General features: G+C 40.1%; 1 protein-coding gene across 4 annotated transcripts in view; it reads right to left on the bottom strand.

The window, feature by feature from the left end:
* Nucleotides 1-15588, bottom strand: part of RPGR (retinitis pigmentosa GTPase regulator) — a 53111-nt gene extending 37523 nt beyond the window's left edge. For 3 of the 4 annotated variants that reach the window (XR_014589333.1, XR_014589334.1, XM_083855016.1), the window contains exons 1-6: nt 15527-15588; nt 13162-13287; nt 6133-6225; nt 3555-3617; nt 1828-1986; nt 227-376 (exon numbers count right to left, since the gene is read on the bottom strand). Coding sequence is in view for 2 of the 4 variants with exons in the window: in XM_083855016.1 (XP_083711142.1) it covers nt 227-376; nt 1828-1986; nt 3555-3617; nt 6133-6225; nt 13162-13287; nt 15527-15566 (631 nt within the window). In the remaining 2 variants the exon portion in view is untranslated. Of the gene's footprint in view, nt 1-226; nt 377-1827; nt 1987-3554; nt 3618-6132; nt 6226-10829; nt 11040-13161; nt 13288-15526 lie in introns of those variants that run through there. The other variant, XM_083855017.1, reaches the window with a different exon arrangement.
* Between the last annotated feature and the right edge of the window lie 5866 nt (nt 15589-21454).

Genomic DNA, 21454 nt, shown 5'->3' with positions numbered 1-21454 from the left:
ACATAGCAACTCAGTTCAATATTGATGTTTGAAGAAAAGATGAAGATTATTATTTGGTCATTAAAAAAAATTAACCTCAAATAACGCTGGATTTTTGAAATCATCATTTTAGTCCACAATATATGTGATAACCTTTATGAAAACAAACTGTGATGAGATCAAGTTTCAAACAACTATTTGAAAACTACTGTCTTCTCTCCACTAACCTCTATTCCCATTCTCTTACCTGTAATGAAGGCAGAATGATAATATCCACAGGATACAAAGGAAATAGGTTTTCCAATATCCACTTTACATGGGACACTGACAGAGGCTTCATTGGCCAGGCCAATCTGACCTTCTGAGTTATCACCCCACACAAAGAGCTGCCCATCCTCTAAAATGAAGACACAAATCATTAATAGATTTAAAACAAAAACTAATAAAAAGTTAATCTGTTTATCAAAGAGTATTTCAGAAACTCTGTACATCATACTACTGAATGTCATGACCTCAAGGATATAAAATGGTAATTTAGCACAATGTAAAATAGGAATTGGAAATAAGAGGGTTTTCCTTAAGCTTTTCAAAAGTGACCCAGAACACTTACACATCAACTAATGGCCAACAGAAAAAGTACTATGTAAAAAACATTCCTTCAGAAAGAGGAAGACTGAGAGAGACAATTCAGTTGCCAGAGGTCAGCATGAAAATATTACAGTGAATTTAAGGCATCTTCTCATTTTTAGGTTCAAGCCACCCCTTTCTCATTTTTCCAAACTTATTCTCTGTTCTGACTTTAGTAGGCATCCCACTTATTCATGTTTTATCTTCCAGTTCTCCTCACAGCTGGTTACATTGACCAGCTCCATTTTGCTTTCCTTAAACTACAACTGTAGATGTTCCAGGTTTATTAAGACCAGCTTCTATTGAAGCAAAGACCAATGGCAACAGTAAAAAAAAAAAAAAAAAAAAGAACCAAAACCATAAAAAAGGCAGTGAACAACATGGAAAGTCTCTGGATTCTTCTAAAAGAGATAAGGTCTTCTCTATGTGTATTTCTTATTGGTGGGAAATAAGTTGTGAATTAAAAAGTACCACCTACAGTGCTTCTGAGGGGGTGTTAGGAGATAAAATAATTCAAAATTGTCCTAAAAATCTGAAAATCTCAGGAAAATGCCAGCAATTGGCATGAAAAACCAAAAACCAAATGAGCAGGCTAGCATCTCTCTCAAGTTCTGAAATTACAGCCTCATTAATTTACCCTAAACAGGTTCAGAAAAATCTGCTTTACAGCAAGACTTGAGAATTGCATTATAGAGAAATAAAGGACCAGCCATCCAGTGACTGGGAGTATTGTAACTATGTGGATTTCAGCATGTTGTGACATATAATTGGTATTATTCTGCCACCTGAGAAATAGGAGAGGCTCAGCCCCTCCCAGAATTAGTCAGGAATGACACAGCTGTGCACTCTGCCCTGATGGATTGCAATAGTTGCAGTAACAAGTGGAATTAGAGATGCTTGTCATAGGATTCATGTTGTGTAGCTGTTTTCCCTGGAAATAAACTGAAGATTTTTTTTTTCCGTTTTGAGGGTATTCATACTGCTCATCCTCTGTAAGTATTTCTACTAAACTTTCACAAAAATTCTGAGATTTCAATGAGACACACACCCCTTACCAGACTGCTAAAATAGGCAATTGGCTGCCAAAAAATGATTATGGCTACCAAGGAAAGAAGACAGTGAGGAGAGAAAATGTACCCACATATGCAGGCAGAATTCTGGAATAAATGTTTTCCTGGAACCAGACACACATAAATAGATTTTATTTGCAGTTGTTCTCACCAGTTACTGCTGCTGAGGTGTATGATCCAGCTGATAGTTGCTTGATCTTGTGCTGGTTGGTAAAAAAACTAATTAAATGAAACGTGGTCCTTTCCTCTGTGTCACCTAATCCCAATTGGCCTTCACTGTTACCTCCAGCAGCATAAACATTTCCTTTTTCTGCATACAGAAAAGCACAGGTAATACACAGAAAGAAGAAACCAGAGCAAGTAATTTAATTTTCAATAGAAAAAACATCACAAAACGTTAGGGTCTATTGCCCTGAAACACCCTCCAGCTGCAATTAGCAGTTTCTGTTGTAGCTTGCAAGGTTTTCCTGCATACACTTGGAGCAGAACTTCCTAAAGGCCTTACATGTACTTAGACTGCATTTCCCACTATTCTGGAGACTGATGTAAAAATAAATGTGATTGGAAGTTCTGCAAGAGCTCTGAGAAAATGACTACCAGTAGCCCTGGCAGCCAGGAGCAGCTCCTTCCACAAATAATGTGTATTTCAAGATAAAACAGGAGGAAAAGGGTGAATGATGTCACACACAAGAAAAACTGAAGCTGGATTAGTACATAAATTCAATAAATTAATAGCTTAATAGTTTTGAGTACTGTGAATGAAATATATTTCTACTTAGTTTTTTATTAGAAATATTTTACTTATTTTAATATTTAAATAACCTCCAATTTAATTAAACAAGGGGGTTTTTTAGAGTCTTGGATTTAATGCTGATGACAGATATCTTCAACTTTAGAGAACTTTAAGATTTATATTTTTAATTTTAGTATGTTTCACATCTAAAGTGCTCATCTATGAAGAAACAGATACAGCCTATTATTAACACAAACCCAGACAGAATTGAGATAAATAAACTGACATATAATTTATAAATGGCCACAAATTATCTAGTCAGTGTGTACACCAAAGGTGACTAATATTTACCCTGTGCAGTCTTGCATAGTCAATTGTTATTAATATGTTCTATTTTATTCTAACAATCTTATTTACAGTGTTCAGGGTCTCCACATATATAAACCTTCCAAAAATCAAACAATCCTCTTTACAACATTACTGAAAGCTAAAGGACTGCAACCACAAACATGGCTATTCCATTACATAAACTAAGCATGACAACAATCTTCATAAATTCTTTGTATACTGTGTCTCTACAAATTTATTTTTAAGCTTAAATTTACAATTTTTTTATTTATAGCTTAATAAAGCAACTTGTCATTGAAATAGCAGATTATGTTGTATAACGAAAAATGCAACAAAATTTGAAGACTTGAAAACATTCAGTTCTACTATGTTTATTCAAATCTTTATTAGTGTGAAGTTATATATTCAAATATATAACTTCACACTAATAAAGATTATTTCTCAAAAGTAAATATGAGTACAGATCTATATAAAAATAACAATATATATGTACAAGGCTTAAAGGAAATGTTCATAATTGTTTACCATACCTCATATGCCAGCAAGAAATTTTTCCATATGTCTATTACTAGGAAACTACTATCTAACATTAGCTCATAAATGCATTGGCTCGGAATAAATCAAATAATTCTAAAAAATTCCACATTCTAGGAACTGGATGTCAAACTCCTAAGTTTTAGCAGCCCTATTTTAATTTATTTTTCCTTCCTCAACACTTCTGGGATTCCTAATGTAATTTTGCATGAAAGTAAAGGAAGAAATGTATCTCGAATGTGTATGAAATAGAGGTTACATACCTGTGTAAACTAAAGTGTGGTTTCTTCCACAAACAGCAAGCTTTGGTTTTTCTGGTTTTAAAGCTATGAATTAAAACCAAAGAGAAGGGAAAGTTACGAACAAGCTGATAGCTGGCTCAACACCAAAATGTTCTATGCTCTAGAGGGAGCTCTGATTTCTTCTTTTCACATTTTTACCAACAGAATTATTACAAGATTCGTTGCCCATTTGAATTGTTGCACATGACTTATCAAATCAGTATTCACCCAAGATAAGAAAATAGGTCAGACCTTAAAAACTTAAAACACTCAAGTTAACTTGATGATGGCTACTTGATCCCAATGCCACAATACCTGGAATTTACCATTTACAAGGTATGCCTCAAATAATATATTAAGTTGCAGGGTAAAATTAATAATTTAAGCTGTCTTCAGTTTTCAATAGCAGTACTATTCTTAGTTCCCTCTTAAGAATTTTTCTACTATTGTAAATCTTTGAAAACCATACTATTCCTTTGTCTTACCACCCCTACCACCTTCATATTGTGCTCACAGTCCTTGCTGCTCTCTTCTGGTCACTTCCTGACCACCGACCTCAATTGCCAAGGGCAGCCCAACCTGGACTAATGCCTACATGTTTTGTATGTATATTTTTGCTGAGTTACCACCAATGAGAGTGCCATGGCATGCACTTCTCTGCACTCTGGTCACTTCGAAAGACTGGGAATGTATGTGAGGGGAGTCAGGAGTTATTTTGGTGGGAAAGAGAAAAATACAGAGGTTACTCTTTTGCTATGACAAGTGCACTCCATTTCAGAATAGAGAGGAAAAATATCTCACTGACTTTTCCATCCTTGCTCTAGTTACTGTTCATTGTCAGCAAATTGTCTTCTCTCAGTCCATGTATCCTATACAATGCTCTAAACCAGGTTTATTTTTACATAATAAATCTTTAATTGCTTTTCCACTGCACTAGTCCATAACAAAGCCAACAACAATCATCCCTTTCACAAACTCTTTTTCAGCCCTTCCAGATCAACTTTCATCAGCTCTTCAACATCCAGATTAAGGCCCCTTCTACCAAGACACCAAACAAATCAATGAACTTAAGCATGAACTGCCCTGCTGGTCTGCCACACAGACACAAACCTAATTTGTCCAAATTTAGGTTCCTGCCACTTCTATCCAACACCTACCAGTACCATCGGGCTGGAACCATAACATTTCCAATGGTGGCTTCTTCCTACAATTTTTATATCCCAACACTCTTCAACTTCAGAGATGGTCATCATCAGCTCTTCAGAAGCCTGTGCTCCCTAAACTTTCTCCCATTAAGGCTAATCAATTGTGTGTTGTGAGACATGCTATATTTACAGTGTTGCCGGTGATGCTTCACAACTAATTTCATTAATCCCTAGCCAAGTCCCAGAAAATATTTTCTCAAAAACATGCAGAGACAAGCATTTGGCTCTAAGGAGAAACTGAAAAGTGTCCTCGCAACCCCATTCCCAAAGCCAAGTGATGACCAAAGGCTAGTGAGAAAAGCTCCAGGAATTCATCCTGCTGTCTACTGCCAAGAGAAAAAAGACACCCCTCTTGTGACTTTTTTCAATGGATGCCAGGTCTGGTTTGAATTGTTGTCATCTTCTCTTTTTCTTTTATTCTCCATTGCAATTTGACAACAAACCCAAAACTTGAAACCAAATCTATTTAAGCCAAGGTAAGAATCAATCTCTCACATGGCTGACAGAAGATGTATACCTGAGAGTAGCTGCACTCTCAGTCTGAAGAGAGATGGGGGCAGGAGCAAATAAAGGACAGTAGAATAAACTAAATCAGGAAGAACAGAGTTTGAACAAGCAGGATAATTTGTTTTTAACAATAAGATAACAGATTGATCTGCTGGCAGAAGGAGTGAAGATAAACATTTAATAGTGAAAAGAAATGTGTTAATGGGATAGATCTGACTTGACATAAGTAAAGGGACAGGGAGAAGTATTGACTTAGCTTTGTTTGACAAGATAAAAACAGCTAGGAAAGATCAAGAAGATCACAGTGCAATGAAAACATATTTTCCAACATGAGGAATTTATTTTACTGACTCACAAAAATGTATTAACATTTATGCCCCCTTGGGCATCCCTACTACTTGTTAAAAATGTAGCAGTACTTGTGAAAAGTTTCAGATAGTTTTTTTTTTTTCATTTACAAAGTTGCCAAGAAAGTAGTGACACAGAGGTTGCACAACACTATTGGAACTTGGGGTTCTAACACATAGACAATGCAAGAGACCAAGCATCTGATTATTGTCTGCAATAAAAAAATAAGATGTGGTTTGTCAGAATAGGCAAATACTTCATAAAGTCAGAGCCCTCAAAAATGACAGGATTCTACATATCTGAAGTAATCATCAGATACAAAAGTACTCAGAATCTGAAGTAACAGAAAGTCAATAAAGGATCCCTTTGAGCTGCCTTCATGATCTTGTGCAGTAATGTACACAGGTGTTGAATAAAGAATTAATTATTTTGGAATTGCATCCTATGAAGTACCTTTTGGGAAGGGAAGGGAAGGGAAGGGAAGGGAAGGGGACACAAACCTTTAACACAGGTTGGTTTGCTGACAGTGTTCTTTGATCCCAGTCCTAACTGGCCCCAGTCATTACTGCCAAACATGTAGAGTTTCCCTTTCCCTGAAAAAAATCACAGACAGAATCCATACAAATGTTTGAGTATCTCATTCAAGACAAGATGGTCATTCACTCAAAATGAACTTATTACTTCCTTTTCAAATGTAAGGTTTAAGTTTAGGCAATTCAATACATAAGTGTAAACAATAATTAATATCCTTGTGATTTTACAGTTCAAAAATAGTAATTGTATGGTTTAAGTAAAAAATTCCCAGCCAGAAGAAGAAACATCCTCATCTTTAATTAGAACACAGATGAAGTGCTCTTCAGAAAACAAGATGTTGTACTCTTGGGCAGCCCTGCAGTTCAGAAGCCACAGTACCTATAAATCCTCTCATAAAATAACAGCACATCTAACTGAGCACTCACCTCTTTTACCCCAAAGACACGAATGAATAATGCAGCTATTTGACAAATACAAATTTGTAATATTTGGGTTATTTGACTGTTTAGGGTGGGATACTTCTTTTACTGCTAAATGTCTTGTCTTCTCTTAAAATGATTTACAAATATGTATTTCTATCAAACAGTTTCTGATAAATTTTCACAAAACTGTATTAATTTTTTATTCTGAATATAAAGACGGAATGACTAAATCCACCATGCAGTCAGAGAGTTCTGAAAATCTCAATGCAAACATTAGGTTACAAATGCTCAACAAGGCAATGCTAGAATCACCTTTCAGAAGTTCCTATGTTGTGCCATTGGACTTGCATGTTTGACCATTGCAAACAATGAACTGTTATAATTCTGAACAACCAGTGCTTTTTGTGAGGATGATATATGAACAGATAAGAATTTTGTCATCTGGGATGAAAATTAGCCAAAACTGACTGCTGACAATACCTTAAAATGAACTCATTAAATTTCATTTCTTTAAACTATCACATCTTGTAAAGCTGTAAAGTTCCCACTGGAAAATAAAGCCCTTGTTCCAACAGAAATCTTTGCAAAACAATAGAAACTGATTTATCAAAAAAAAAAAAAAAAAAAAAAAAAAAAAAAAAAAAAAAAAAAGACAAAACAACATTGTCTCTTCAAAACCACACTTTTTTACAACTAAAAGGATTTTGTTTACTTCTGGTCTGCAGAGCTTTGTGCATTAGACTCCATTATAACATTGTCACCCTAAACAGAAATTTGGTCATAGAGCTTGTCATCTTCATCATCTACAATTACCACAACCACAGTCCTTAATAGCAAATCCATATAATGATGCCAAAATAATATGGTTGTTCCTAGGGAAGGTTCTGATTGTGATTTACAGAGACTTTGAAATGCGATATTGAAATGTTTTAAATATTACAAAAAACCCCTATTCTAATAAAAATATCCATTCATTTTATTCAATATAACCATAGTTAAAAAGAAAAAAAACACACCAACGCTTAACTATAACTGGTATCTAAAATCCCAGCCACATTGTTAGATTTTACAATTCTTGGCACGTGGGACTATGTGTCAATATTATGTCTTTCCAAGAAAGCTGGAAGGGAAGAAAGACAGAGGTCAAGCTCATGCTCACAGTGTTCTACTAACAGCATTTGTACTCCATCCTAATTCTGATAATGCAATCATGTCAAACACATGCAGAGCTGTCCCTGACAGCAAACACACCTTAACAGAATGGATTTTTATCAGCAAATGACATCTATCCTATATTGGTATGGCTTCCTTGTATCCTTGCTTTACACTTTCCAACTGCTTTCCTAAGACAGCAGTACTTCTGTGGGAGTATGATGCCAAGCTGCCCTAATTCAATTTAAGCACATTCTCTTTTATCCATGCAAAATTCAAACAAGGTCATGCTTTTCATCCTGTAATCTGCTGGGTTTTATATCAATCTTTAAATTCTCAGGCATTGCTTTGTGTAAGTCAAGGAGCTTAATAGATGAGAGGAATTTTTTCACATTCTTTTACAACTGAGTGACAGCCGTTTAGAATTTCAGGTTTCCTAGGAGTATAACAGAAAATAAAAAATCTGGGAAGCAGTTAATTTAGAAAGAGAATGAGAATTAACAGGCACTACTGAGGAACTTAAACAAATGCCTGTAATGAAACAATGTTTCTTGCTCCATAAAGCAAATCAGCTTTTGGAAGAGACAAGATTCAGTCTAAGCTGGCCAAGAAATCCAATATAATTTTTTTACATGCAAAAGGCACAATTTTCATAACTGCATACTGAGATATCCCAGCCATCACATAGATGCACTGAATCCAACAGCAGACAAATAGGCAAGGATAAAATTTCAAAATTTCATAAACTCAAATTGCTCTTGGGTTTTTACTTTCACTTTGGTGCTGTCTCCCAGATTGTGGCCGCCTGCCAGGTGGAATGGCTGGCACAAGGCAGGTCCAGCAGAGTAAGCCTGTGACTCTGGGCAGGAGGAAAATAAGCAGATATAATGGAAATGCCTGCTCAGACTGTTTTGGTGATGAAAACACACTTCCAACAGCAATCTCCACCTTTATCCTCATGCAAACCAGGAGTATTCCTCCCAAGTATGTGTTCAAACACCAGCAGGTGTTTCACTAAAAGCAATTCAGGGCTACCAGGGAAGCCACAAGACACTTCCATGTGTAGCAACAGAAGTTTTGTGGGACACTTCAGTAAGAGATTGTCTCCCACCTCATTTCTCATGAATAGTTGCTCTCACAACTGTGATCCCCAGCAATCCCATCAGTCATGTGCACTTCTGGTTCATGAAGGGCTTTTAAAGGCATTCCTTGGGCAGCTGGGAAATACCAGCTGAAATCCCATATGCTTTGTCATAGCAGGCAGCAAAGTACTCTAATTGCCTATGTTTAAAGGTATCTTTTACATATTCCCTCCTTTTCTTTTTAAATTATATGAGTGTGGGAGAGAAAGAAGATGGGGAGGAGATGTGCAGACCTTGAGTACTTACTACAAGGTCCTTCTGAGAAACTGTATATGAATAAAACATAAAAGGTAATATTTTGTACAGAGTAGCAAATGCCAAGGCACCATGATTATTCTTTTTAATTATTTTTATTTGAGCTATTTAGTGAATAAATTATGTTAACAGTTGGTTTAAAAGTCATATAGAAGTCAAACAGATCCCAGGGAAATAGGAGTGGCATAAGTTTTTTTAGACAAGTCATAATATTCTCAGAAACTTTATTGAGCAATGAGAACAGTCATGCTCAGGATATTTGGCATCACACAAGCAAAACCAGCACAGTACATTACTTGCTCATATAAATCAACATAAATGTGCACTAATCTTTCTCATCTTCCCTTGGCAGTTCATGCAAAAGATCCTGTGCCATATTCTGATGACCTACTGGCAAGCAGAAAGAGTAGTGGTGACAATATACTGGTGACAAAATAACTTGAGAGATTGCAAGGTCTCTTTGAGTATTTAATGCCTTATAAAACTGAAATGATGAGTATACTATCTTCTTGTGGTTCCATATGCACCTCTTTTCACTCCCACTTTTACAATTGATACTTCTTTCATTCCTTCTGCCTTCTTGTGTTGGGGGCTTCAATTCTCTCCGGAGCACTGAGTTCAGAAAAGGTGCCTTCACTCATCAGCATTTTCCCCCTCATGAACAGGATCAGTCTCTTTGATTAAATGTGGTTAAGCTGCCTAGGATACTCTAATCAAGGCAAATAAACAACAAGACAGCTGTTAATTTTAAGAGTTTTGTGGGAAAGAAAATTTAACACATTGGAGGCGTTGGAAGGAGATTCTTAAAAGTATGCATATTTATACTTCTTCACACCAGCTCCCATGAGGATGAATTAATTGCTTTCCAAAGCCTGCAGTTATAGAAGATGCAGGGAATGCACTATCAGTATTATTGGGCCAAAAAATACAGAAATGAGGCATTATGGAACATGTTACAAGTGATGCTGGAATAAATATTGCTCATACCTGCATTAAAGACCTAAGGAAGACCACTGCTTTAAAAAAATCCTGCTTGGACATTTTCATCAAGGTTATGCCAATGGTATACAGCAAAAGAATAAAGAAAAACAAATTTCAATCCCAAACTTCCTTCCTGGAGAAGAAAACATGTCATCAACTAGCTCAGCAAGCCAACTCAAAGTCAGCAAGTAGCTATCACTGGCCCTTTCAAGTCCAACATGCAGCCGCAGCATGTAAATAAAATTTTGGACTCTTAATTCTGGACCTAGAAAGGCAAAGGATGGAGTGTTTTATATTTACTTTGCACTTGTCTTTATAAAAATCATATGGGAATATTGATGCTGGATTAGATGAAAGAAGTATTTGAAAGGTTCTGAATATTTTGTTTGAATGCTGAATTTCAGTTCTTGTACATTTTCTTCCTCAGTATTCAGTCAGGATTTGGTGCTAGATGCAGCTTTCTCTCCTGCCAAATCCAGCATTAAGGAATGATTTGTATGAGTCTGGGTGATTGTTTTATTTATGATTGTTGAGCCACGGTAAATTTAAAATTGATATATTTCTAAATTTTAATCTACTTCATATTCCCACTGTCTCCTACAAATATAGCTCCCACTCCCTCTTTCAAGGTGTGGGGAAAAAAAGACAGGGGAAATTTTGTGTCCCATAAATAAAGACTGAAAATAAAATGAACCATGCATTAACACACACCTGCTTGAGATATTCTCCTTCCACAGTGATGTTTGTCTTTTATCTCTTCCAGGTCAGGTTCAGCTGAAGAAGTTCCTGTTTTCCCACAAGGTCTGTACCCTTCCCAGTAAACTCATTATTAGCATGCACTTCTGGAGCATTTATTCCAGGTGTTACTGCAGCTCAGGGTCATTCCCAATGACTCAATTCCACTGTATCGTCCAATTCCATCTAACTGCAGAAACGTAAGGTGCACATGGGCATGCACCGGTGTGAAGAGCAAGTGAGGGAGAAGAGCTTTTTCTTTCCCTTCCTTTCTTTCCCTTTTTTTGTACGACTCTTGCAGTTTCTCTACCTTTGCTTGTTGTTGATCCACACTTTACATTCACTTTTGCCTGTACTTTACAATGACCCAGAAAACCCTTTTGCTACCAAAGAAGCCTTTTTCTCAAGCTTCTACATTTCCTTGACTGCAAAAGCTTTGAGGAAATAAAGATCTGATCATCTAGAAGCCTCCCTGGTGATGTACCAGCCTACTACAACAGCAAAGGCAAGCTACAGAAGCACTTCTTAAACAAGCTGCAAATACTAAAATAATGGAGAGAAGGGGAAATTGTACAGAAATGGTGCTGCATGAAGATCTCTGCAAGATGACTCCTTCAAAAGCTTTATCTAAGTGGTCACTATTATAGTGATGTGGGAATTAGGGGATTGTTGCTGATTGGGGTTAACAGTGCAGGCTCAGGCACTTGCTGGGAGGCAATTAAAATTGCCTGGTTTAAAGACAGAACTATACCTGTGTTATTTCAAGCTGGGTGTGGGCATATAAAAGTATAAGTAACAAGAAAATGCAAAAAGGAAAATGCCACAGTGCCCCAGGTTACATCCGGATTAATTTAATGCAACAGGTAATTTAATATCATTGGTTCAATCCAAGAAAAAGTGTCAAGCTTTGTTCAAAATAAACTATTAATGTATAATTCATCCTCTGTGAAGTTAGGCTTGAAAAATTCATCATGTAATTTTACCTCAGGGTGTTCTGCAGCCCATGAAATCTATAGTCTTTTTTATCTTGCCTGGAATAGCTCTTTCTAAAAATTCAGCATCTTCAATGTTGCTTGTGAACATTGCAAGAAACCCTCAGGAAATTATTTAATAAGCAATGACCAACTGGATATTGATGAGCAATAACTACATTCCAATCTAAAAAGACCTGAAAATAAACAAATAATTTTTTTACAACAACCAAGTCTTATTATCTGTCAGCAGTTGAATACAATTGTCACACATGCTTATCTCCAGAAGAGCAGCCCCTTCCACATAAAATGAAATCAACAAATTCTTTAATGAGTATTGTTTCAATCATTTCAAAGGAAAGAAAAAAACTTTTTTATAATATAATTAATAATGCTCCCTCTATTACACCAGAGTTTCTTTGAACACCTTCTCTAGTTATTTCTGATTTTTGTAGGATTTTCTGAAATCCTTTATTGAGTTGCTCTTTCAAGGGTTATTTTCATCTGACAGTAATTCCAAGCTTCATTTGAGAGACACAATTGTATTTATTGTTCCAAAGAAATTTCTAGTGAACTTATGGTGTTCAGCAGTTACTGTTACTTCCATGATACAATATATGTAACATACTAAACATTGTCAGATCATGAGAAACATTCAGCTTGAACTAAGTAACACTTAGTTTAAATCCTGTCATACACTCCATTATTACAAACTTCCTCCAGTTCTTGTCCTGTGAAAACCTCGAGCAACCTCACACTAACTCCAAAGACATCCAACACTTCCCACAAAGCTCCTCTCCCCAACCTCAATTAATGTATTACCTCAAGTAAGATTCCCGACTTTCAAAGGTCTCTAAATATATCTATCACCTTTTATCAAGTAGGACAGTTTCACTACAAGACACACATTGAGGGGCTGGAATGTGTCCACAGAAGGGGCTGGAGCACAAGTCCCATCAGGGAGGCTGTGGGAGAAAAGGGGGCTCAGAGAAGACCTTATCACCCACCCTACAACTTCCTGACAGGAGGCTGTAGTCAGTTGGGTCAGCCTCTTCTCCCAGGTAACAAGCAAGAGGATGAGAGGAAATGGCCTCAAGCTGTGCCAGGGAAGGTTTAGACCAGAGATGGGGAAAAATTTCTTCATGGAACAGGATGCCCAGGGAAGTGGCTGAGTCACCATCCTTGGAGGTGTCTAAAAGATGTACAGATGTGGCACTCGGGGACATGATTTGGTGGTGACCTCGGCAGTGTTGGGTTAATGGTTGGAATTGATAATCTTAAAGGTCTCTTCCAACCTAAACAATTCCGATTCTATATCCTCCATTTTCAATACTGACCTGTAATAATAGCTGTATGTTCATCTCCACATGATATAAGGACAGGCTTGTCATTTTTGAACCAGAACTTGCTAGGAATATCTTCTGCAAATTTGCTTTTCCCGAATGTGAAAACAGCACCTGATTCTGAAATACAAATGGATAATGTCAATTTTAGTGAAAGCAAATTTTGCCTGACATATTTTGAAATAGACATGTTCTATCAATTCAGTGGCACATTTTATTTTATTTTTTTCTTCTCTCTTCTCTCAGCCTTCAAAACACGGGCTGGCAAAACTCTCATTTCACCTGAACAGGAGGAAGAGCTTCTTTCCTGTGTGAGTGGCAGAGCCCTGGAACAGGCTGCCCAGAGCAGTTGTGTATTCTCTATCTCTGGAGATATTCAAAACCTGCCTGGACACAACAATCCTCCTGTGGGTAAACCTGCTTTAGCAAGGGGGCTAAATTAGATGGTCTCCAGAGGTTTCTTCCAAGCCCAGCCATCCTGTGATTCAGTGATAAGACCATGATCTAAAAAATCCAAACAAAACCACTCCAAAATACAGTCCAAGCAGCACTTCAGGCTTTGTAGTCTGCCTGGTTTCTCAATTCTTCACACTTTCAAAAGTGTTAGCAACATTGTTTCAAAACACAGAATGTTAACTATTTGTTCAGGTTTTGGTGAGGCATGTGGTTTGACAGAAAATACTAATTCTACAGAAAAATAAATTACCTTACAAGGTAAATAATTTGTCAAAATCCTTGCAGACAATGTCAGCTCAGGTATAAAAGCTCAATTAGACCCCCTATTTTAAAATGTCAAAGCCTGTGCTATAAACATAGATTTTTTAAAAAACAAACCCAAGATTAAACCAAACCTTTTCCTTGTAAGTTTTGTTAGCATGTAACAAATGTTAGAAAATATACACAGTAACAGCAGACTATTTCTGAAAATTACATTGGGGCATCTCAGTGCATTTACTTTCAATGAAAATAATCCCATCAACAATATGCACTCCAGCTCCAAAACCTAAAATTTCTTTGTTAAACTGCATAATTTATTTTTATTTAAAATAATTATTTAATGCAAAATCTTCCCCTATTTCCAAAGATGTTATTTTATATATTAGATGGAGCAGACATGTATAAATTGTACTTATTACCTCACTAGATGTGTTTTTCATTTTCACTTACTCAACAAGCTTTGTGCAACTCAACCCTTTTTACAGAAAGAGTTGAGATTTTCCCTACTTTACCCAGACACACTACAACTACAGACAGGCTAAACAGCATATGAAAACTCTGTTTTAAGTTTTCATCTCCAGCTGGACAGCCATGCACTTCTGACCTTCCTTAGCGATCTCTTGGACACGTAGAGAGCTCTCTGGTTCATTTATTTTCCCTTCAGAAGGCTTAACATGAAAACATTTTATGTTCTTCATTCAAGGTATACAAAAAGCCGATTAATTTCCCAATATCTTTTGTATCTCGTTGATTTGACTAAGCCACAACATTTCACAACTGGCCACAACTACTGTGCCCGGTTCTGGGCTCCTCAGTACGAGTCAGACACGGAGCTCACAAAGGGGGTCCGGGGTGGGGACAACAAGGATGACTGGGGGACTGGAGCATCTCTCTTTTGAGGAAAGGCTGAGGGATTTGGGCCTGCTCAGCCTCCAGAAGAGACGGCTCACAGGGAACCTTACTGATGTGTATAGATATCTAAACCCAGGGGGGTGCCAGGGAGTTGTAGCCAGGCTCCGCTCGGTGGTGCTGAGCAACTGGGCAAGAGACAACGGGCAGAAACTGATGCTCGGGAAGTTCCACCTGAACAAGAGGAAGAAATTCTTTCCTGCGCAGTGACCGCGCGTGGTGTGGAGTCTCCCTGGCTGGACACATCCCAGAACCGCCAGGACACAATCCTGTGCCGTGTGCCGTGGGGTGACCCTCCTGGAGCAGGGAATGGGACAGAAAACCCGCGGCGGCCCCTTCCAGCCCGACCCATCCTGCCCTCCAGCGCTGCCACCACTTTGGAAACCGAATCCCATCAGCTCTGTAGATTAAACCCCACAGGACACACACGAGGCGTTTGTTGTCCTAGCAACGAGCAAACGTTTGAGCGCTACCCTGGGCCAAACCGCGACACAAACCAACCATTAATGCTCAGAATTACCCGCGTCCCCCCGAGTGCCCGGCGCTGAGGGGGCTGCCCCGTCCGGCTCTGACGGCGGCGGGCGCGTTTCCCCCCAGACCCCGCAAGGCACCGGCCCGGCGCGGGGCCCGCAGGCGGAGGGAGCCGGTGGAGACCTGCGGGGTGAGGCGGGCAGGGGCCGGCACGGGCAGCCGCACTTTCCCCCCGGGTGCCCAGAGGAGCGGCCGCACTCACCGGGCACGGGCAGCTCGGTCCCCGCGGCGGGCGCGGCCATGGCGGCCCGGAGGAGGCCGCGCCGGGCGGGCCGGGCTGCGGGCAGCGCCGCCTGGCGGCCGGCGGGGGGCGGAACGGGCACGGCCCGGCCCTGAGGGCGGGCGGGGGGACGGGCGGGGACGGGGGGTGAGGGCCCGGGATAACGGGATCGGCTGGGCTGGGCAGGGCAGGGAACGGGCGGGGACGGGGGGTGAGGGCCCGGGATGGGCTGGGCAGGGGAACGGGCGGGTAAGGGGATGAGGGCACGGGATGGGCTGGAGAACGGGCTGGTACGGAGGGAGGGGGCACGGGATAACGGGATCGATCAGCTGTGCTGGGCAGAGGAACGGGCGGGTACGAGGATATAGGATCACAGGATTGGCTGTGCTGGAAACGAGCTCTGGGGTCACCGGGTACAACCTATGTCCAGCGCCACCATGGCACTCAATGCCACATCCAGTCTTTCCTAAACACCCTCAGGGGCAGTGGCTCCATCACTCCCTGGGCAGTCGGCGGTGGGGCGGCACCGGGCCCGGTACAGCACTCTGAGCTCCTGGATAAAGCTTCTCTATAAAATCGGCCCCTCAGTGCCCAGGCAGTGCCCCTGAGGACCTGGGAGCTCCTGTTGGCCAGATTGATACTGGACCCAGGACTGATGATCTCCTTTTCTCTCTCTTCCCATTTTTTTTTTTTTTTTTTTTTTTTTTTAATTTTTATTTCTCTTGCTACTAGGAGACAAGAAGCTAACTTATACCAATTTGCATGCCATATGTATAATTTACTAATAAAACTTTATAATTTTTTTTTTAGACCCTCTGGCATTTGCTGTTCCTTTTCAGCCGCAGGTATCTGTAAATTTTGGCCTCTCCCTTCCTCTTAGGGGACACTTGCTCACAGGAGCTCGCTATGAACTTGGTCCATGTGGGAATTGGGATCAGACAGCCTCTGTACAGGGGTGTGGTGGAATGGCCTTCACTGGACACCAGGTGCCCACCAAGCCACATCATCTCTACCCCTGCTCAGCTGGACAGAGGAGAGAAAATAAGGCAGGAAGCATAGGCTGAGAGAAGGCAGTTTACTAAAGCAAAAATGAAAGGTTGCATGCACAAAAGCAAAGCAAAAAAAAAAAGTTGTTTTTTTTCCTCTTCTTTCCATCAGCAAGAGATGTCCAGCCAATTACCAGGAAGCAGGAATTAAACACCTCATCTTTGCTCCAGAAGGCACATACTGTAAAATAATGAATGCTTCCCCTTCCTCCTCCTTTCCTTAGCTTTTATATCTGAGCTGGCATCATATGATATAAAATATCCCTTTGGTTAATTTGGGTGAGCTGTCCTTGCTGTGTCCCCTCCCATGTCCACCTCCAACCTACTGATGGGGGATTGCAGGTTGGAAAGACAGCATTGATGCTGCTCAGCAGTACCCAAAAATCTTGTGGTATCAACACTTTTCTGCCTAGCAGTGCAGATCCCAGCACTGTGAGGGCTTCTATGGGAAAATGAACTCCAGCTCAGCCAGAGCTGGTACAAGGAGTGACCTGGCAAAGAGGCATTGGCACTGTTCCCTCCCTGTGAGGCTGCAGGATGAGACTGGAGGCCTTGGACCCCAAACAAATTTGCTCTGTCTGCTGTCTTTTCTCCTGGTGTCACTAATGACACAAGCTCAGCCCCCAGGGACTGGGCATGAAGGTCATGGGAGTCATCTGCCAGAGGACAACCAAGAGGAAAACCATGGCCTGGCTTTGTTCTCTTTCTTCCCTTTCTTCTCTTTCTTCTCTTTCTTTTCTTTATTTTCTTTCTTGTCTTTCTCCTCTTTCTTTTCTTTCTTCTCTTTCTTCTCTTTCTTATCTTTTTTATTTCTCTCCTCTTTCTTCTTTTTCTTGTGTTTCTTGTCTTTCTTTTCTTTCTTCTCTTTCTTCTCTTCCAATCCCTTACTATTAATTTCTCTTGGATTTTATTTCTGTTTGACATTTCCCCTGGGAACTGATTTAATTCCCAAGCATCTCAGGGGTCCTGAACAAATCCCACCAGGAGCTATCACCCTGCATGACTTTTTCACAGCTGTGTATCTTTCCCAGGGAGTCAAACTTTTTCTCTGTATGTTTTAATTATAAGTTCCTTGCATTGTAATTTCAATGTATCACCCTCTCTGACAGATATGCCATCACCTTGATTTACACTAGTGCATCTCTCCTTACAGGGAGAGGGAAATGAGAAAGTAATGGTCATATTTCAAAACCACCTACAGTGCAGGTGGCATAAAATCTTATCTGACAATTATATTTGAAGGCAGAAACTTAAATGAAATCACTTTAGTATTTAGCAGTCGACCTACTTCAGATTATACAGCAAGCAGTTTAGCCTAAGGAGGTAGGCAGGCTGCAGTATTTCACTTTCTGGGCCCCACACTGTTTAACACTACCACAGCATAATGGAAAACTTGGTTTAAAAAAAAAGAAGCACAAAACCCAGGAAAATGTATATTTCTTTAATGCAGACTACTTCATTATTGTCAGGGGCCCAAAAGCATGAATAAGTCTTTATGCCCTGCCCAATTCCATACCCATGGGCTCAGAACCCTCATTTTGTTTCAGCTCAGGGCCAACAGTCCTTGCCTGGGCTGTGTTAGAGCCCCCATGGCCACAGTCCCATCCCTAGAGGGGCCACCCTGCTCATGCTGATCCTGCAAGTCTTCTTTGTCTTTTTCTATCAGCACATGCTCCTGTACAAATATTTAACTTGAAATAGCTATGAAATAGTGTTGACACAGATATGATATAACATGATGAGCCAACCTAGAAGAACACAAACTGTGAGTGGTGCAATGGGCCCTGTGAGAAATCTCTGTATCTGTAGGGTTTGACCAAAGAAAAGGTTCAGGGTCAGCCCCAGACTGGCCCAGCCCTGGCTGGAACAACCAAAACAAGGACCTTGGTTCATGGTTTTCCCTCATTCGCAAAGCAGCACAGCTCACTCTCTGCTTCCTACACCTTCCTTACTCATAACTTAATTTGTGGTTGAGAGAACTCTTAATGCAAATGGAAGATGGTGTTTAATGGGAGGAATTTCACCAGCATTGCAAAACTAGCAGGGACCAGCAAGCAGCTGCTGCGACAGTTTGGGTGAGCTTATCCTTAAATTTTATCTGGTGTGCGGTGTTTGGTCAGAAGCCTGGAGTCAAAAGCACTGGAATCCCATGAATGTTTTAGAGAAAGGCTCAGAGGGGGTTTTCTCTGCAATATTACTGTCCTTTTACCTCACAAGGCAGCAAGCTCTGTGACTTCAGGAGACTGGAGGATTATCTGTTTCTAGTGTTTGTGGAATATCATCAATTTATTCTGTGGGGTTTAGCTGCAAAGTCAGGAAGGAATGTTTATTCTTGAGGTCGGTGAGTGCTGCAGGTATTGTATCCAGTAAATAATTATCTGAAGAAAATACAGGCAATCTTTCTGCATTTAGACATATTGTGGCCAGTTTGGGAGGGGAATTCCCTCCTTGAAGCTGCAAGGTGAATCTCTGCCTCATTATTCTCTGTCTGTATGTACCCTGGAGGCATGCAGGAAAAGCATGATGTGGTGGGAGATTCAAAGGCAAGCAGGCAGACCTGCCTCTGTGACCTGGCTTTGAGTTCTTTCTGGACCCACACAACTGCACCTGTCCCCCCTGATTTCAGGAAAGTATGACAGCATTTCACTAAGCTGCTTCTCAGGTTTGTCACTTCTCCAAAATCAGGTTAAAATTTTAGAGCTGAAACTTAATTCCATGTTTTCTCATGGTTTTAGGTCAGCTTCAGTAAGAATAGAATTAACTCTTGTTATATAACTGGTGATTAGTTCTAGAAAACAATATGCAGAAATTTCACATTCATGGGAATCCTAATATGCAAGAAGTAATTTTTGTTTATAATTTCTACATTACGTCACATGAAAACCAAATGTTTTCCAAGTTCTATGATTTATTTGCTACAGTTTTAGAGCAGTCCTAAAGGCTGGGTGGCAATTTTTAAATGAATTTTGGACTTCTACTCCAGCCAATTGGGAAATTTCTGCAGTTAACAGAGGTGATGGAAAACCAAGTTTGGAAAACAACTGTAGTAAAGCTGGTTTTCCAAGGAAGTAATCCAATTTGTTAAGTTCCACACACAGTGTTGTTATTTTTGGTGGGTTTTTTAACATTATAGCATAACATTAGCATGAGTTATCACCACTGTCTGTGAGTATTACCAGCTAAGCACACTGTGTTTGATACTTCAGGATAACCTAATATCTGTGAGTCTGTCCTAATAGTCCAAAGTTATGCTGCCCTTGCTCAGAAAGGAAGAAGCCAAAACTGCTTGACCTTGCAATTCTGCCTGTTACATTTTAACTTTGGTATGTTGTCTCATGCTCCTTCTCTGGAATTAATTTTTCCATTTCTGCCCCTCTTTCAGATATGTATAACAGGGAAGGGAGCAAATTTCTTTGAGGTCATAGCAATAAAACAGGATCTTCAAGAGGTCAGGAGCAGATCTCTAGTCCAACTTTCTGCTTGCAGCCTGTCAAACACCACATGAGAGCAGCTATGCCTTTGCTTAGCCATGTCTTGAAAATACTTAAGGATGGTAATTCTGAATCCTCTCTGGGTAACCAATTTAACTGCTTCACTATCTGTCATTGGAGAAATTAATGGTGAATATTTCTCAGTTCACTTCTCAATCATGCCAGATGGTGAAACAAGACCAATGAACAGAAGCTGTTGTTTGGGAACTTGAGATTAGATAATCTCTAAATCCCTGGAAGGAATTGCAGGCTGAAATGAGAAAAACAAGGAGCAGCCCCAAAGCTGTTCTGGAAACAAGGAGGCAAAGGAGAGGAGGGAGCAGCAAGCAATTGCAGAGATTTGAAAGCAAGAAAAATTTGGTTTTTTCCACACAAACATGTTTAAAAAGCAAATGCCTGTTCTGAAAACTTAAAGTACTTAAAGAAGTCCCAGTTATAAAACTATTTTCCTTAAGAATCTACACTATGAAAATGAAAGCTAGTCCTGTGATTATAAACTAAGTGTCTTGGTATTCAAGAGTGGACTTCAGTAGCTTATCTTGGTGGGCTCTTTTTCATGGTGTGGTAGAAACTACCTGACCCATTAATGCCCATATCCTCACTTCCATTTTCTTCTTCCCCCTGCTTTGAGCTCGGAATGTGCTTGAAAATGTCCAGCAGACAAACATTTGCTGTCTGCTCTGGGGATCCACATGGCACTGGGACCTTGTCACCTGCACTTGCGCAACTCCTTTGAGAGATGCAGCAGAAACAGCACCCCAGGAGCCTCAGTAATTCCCCTCTGTGATCCATGGCACACACTGCAGTGGTCTGGAATTCCAGTTTCCAGCAAGGAAAAGATGTTCCTGCCCTTAAAGGCAGAGCTCTGAAAGGGCTGAAACCCAAGCAGAGTAAGATCTCACAATGACATCTCACAACCAGCCTTCGTAACTTCATCAAGGGTTTTTTTAGCTCATGGACTGGGAAAAATGATGTGGTGAGGCTCTTTGGCTGAGCTGCCACAGGTGCAGATGGACACTAGGAAAGAAATAGAGCAGGCAAAGGAAGACAGACGAGAAAGGAGGACACAAAGAGCACTAAGCTGAGAAAGTGGCACTCTGAAAATTAAACGGACAGAAATAAAGAATTTGGAAAGCTCTGAAATGGCTTAAACCTAAGTGGAACAAGAGTCCTGAGGGAACAGCCCTCATCCCCGGGCTGCAGCTGCACATGTCCCACAAGTCCCTGGCTGCATCCATCTGCCCAATGGTTTGTGCCCTGTTGAGCTCACCCTCCAAAGCCAGGGCTATGCAGTGTGAGGCTCGGGCTGTCATGTGGGACTGTGTCCAAAGCCTCACAGGGTATATCTGGGCATATTTTCCTAACTGTGGACT

The sequence above is a fragment of the Zosterops lateralis genome (assembly GCF_965231275.1).
Source record: "Zosterops lateralis genome assembly, chromosome: 2".
NCBI lineage: Eukaryota > Metazoa > Chordata > Aves > Passeriformes > Zosteropidae > Zosterops > Zosterops lateralis.
The sequence above is the reverse complement of the archived record's forward strand: the minus strand, read 5'-3'. Positions and strand labels throughout refer to the sequence as shown.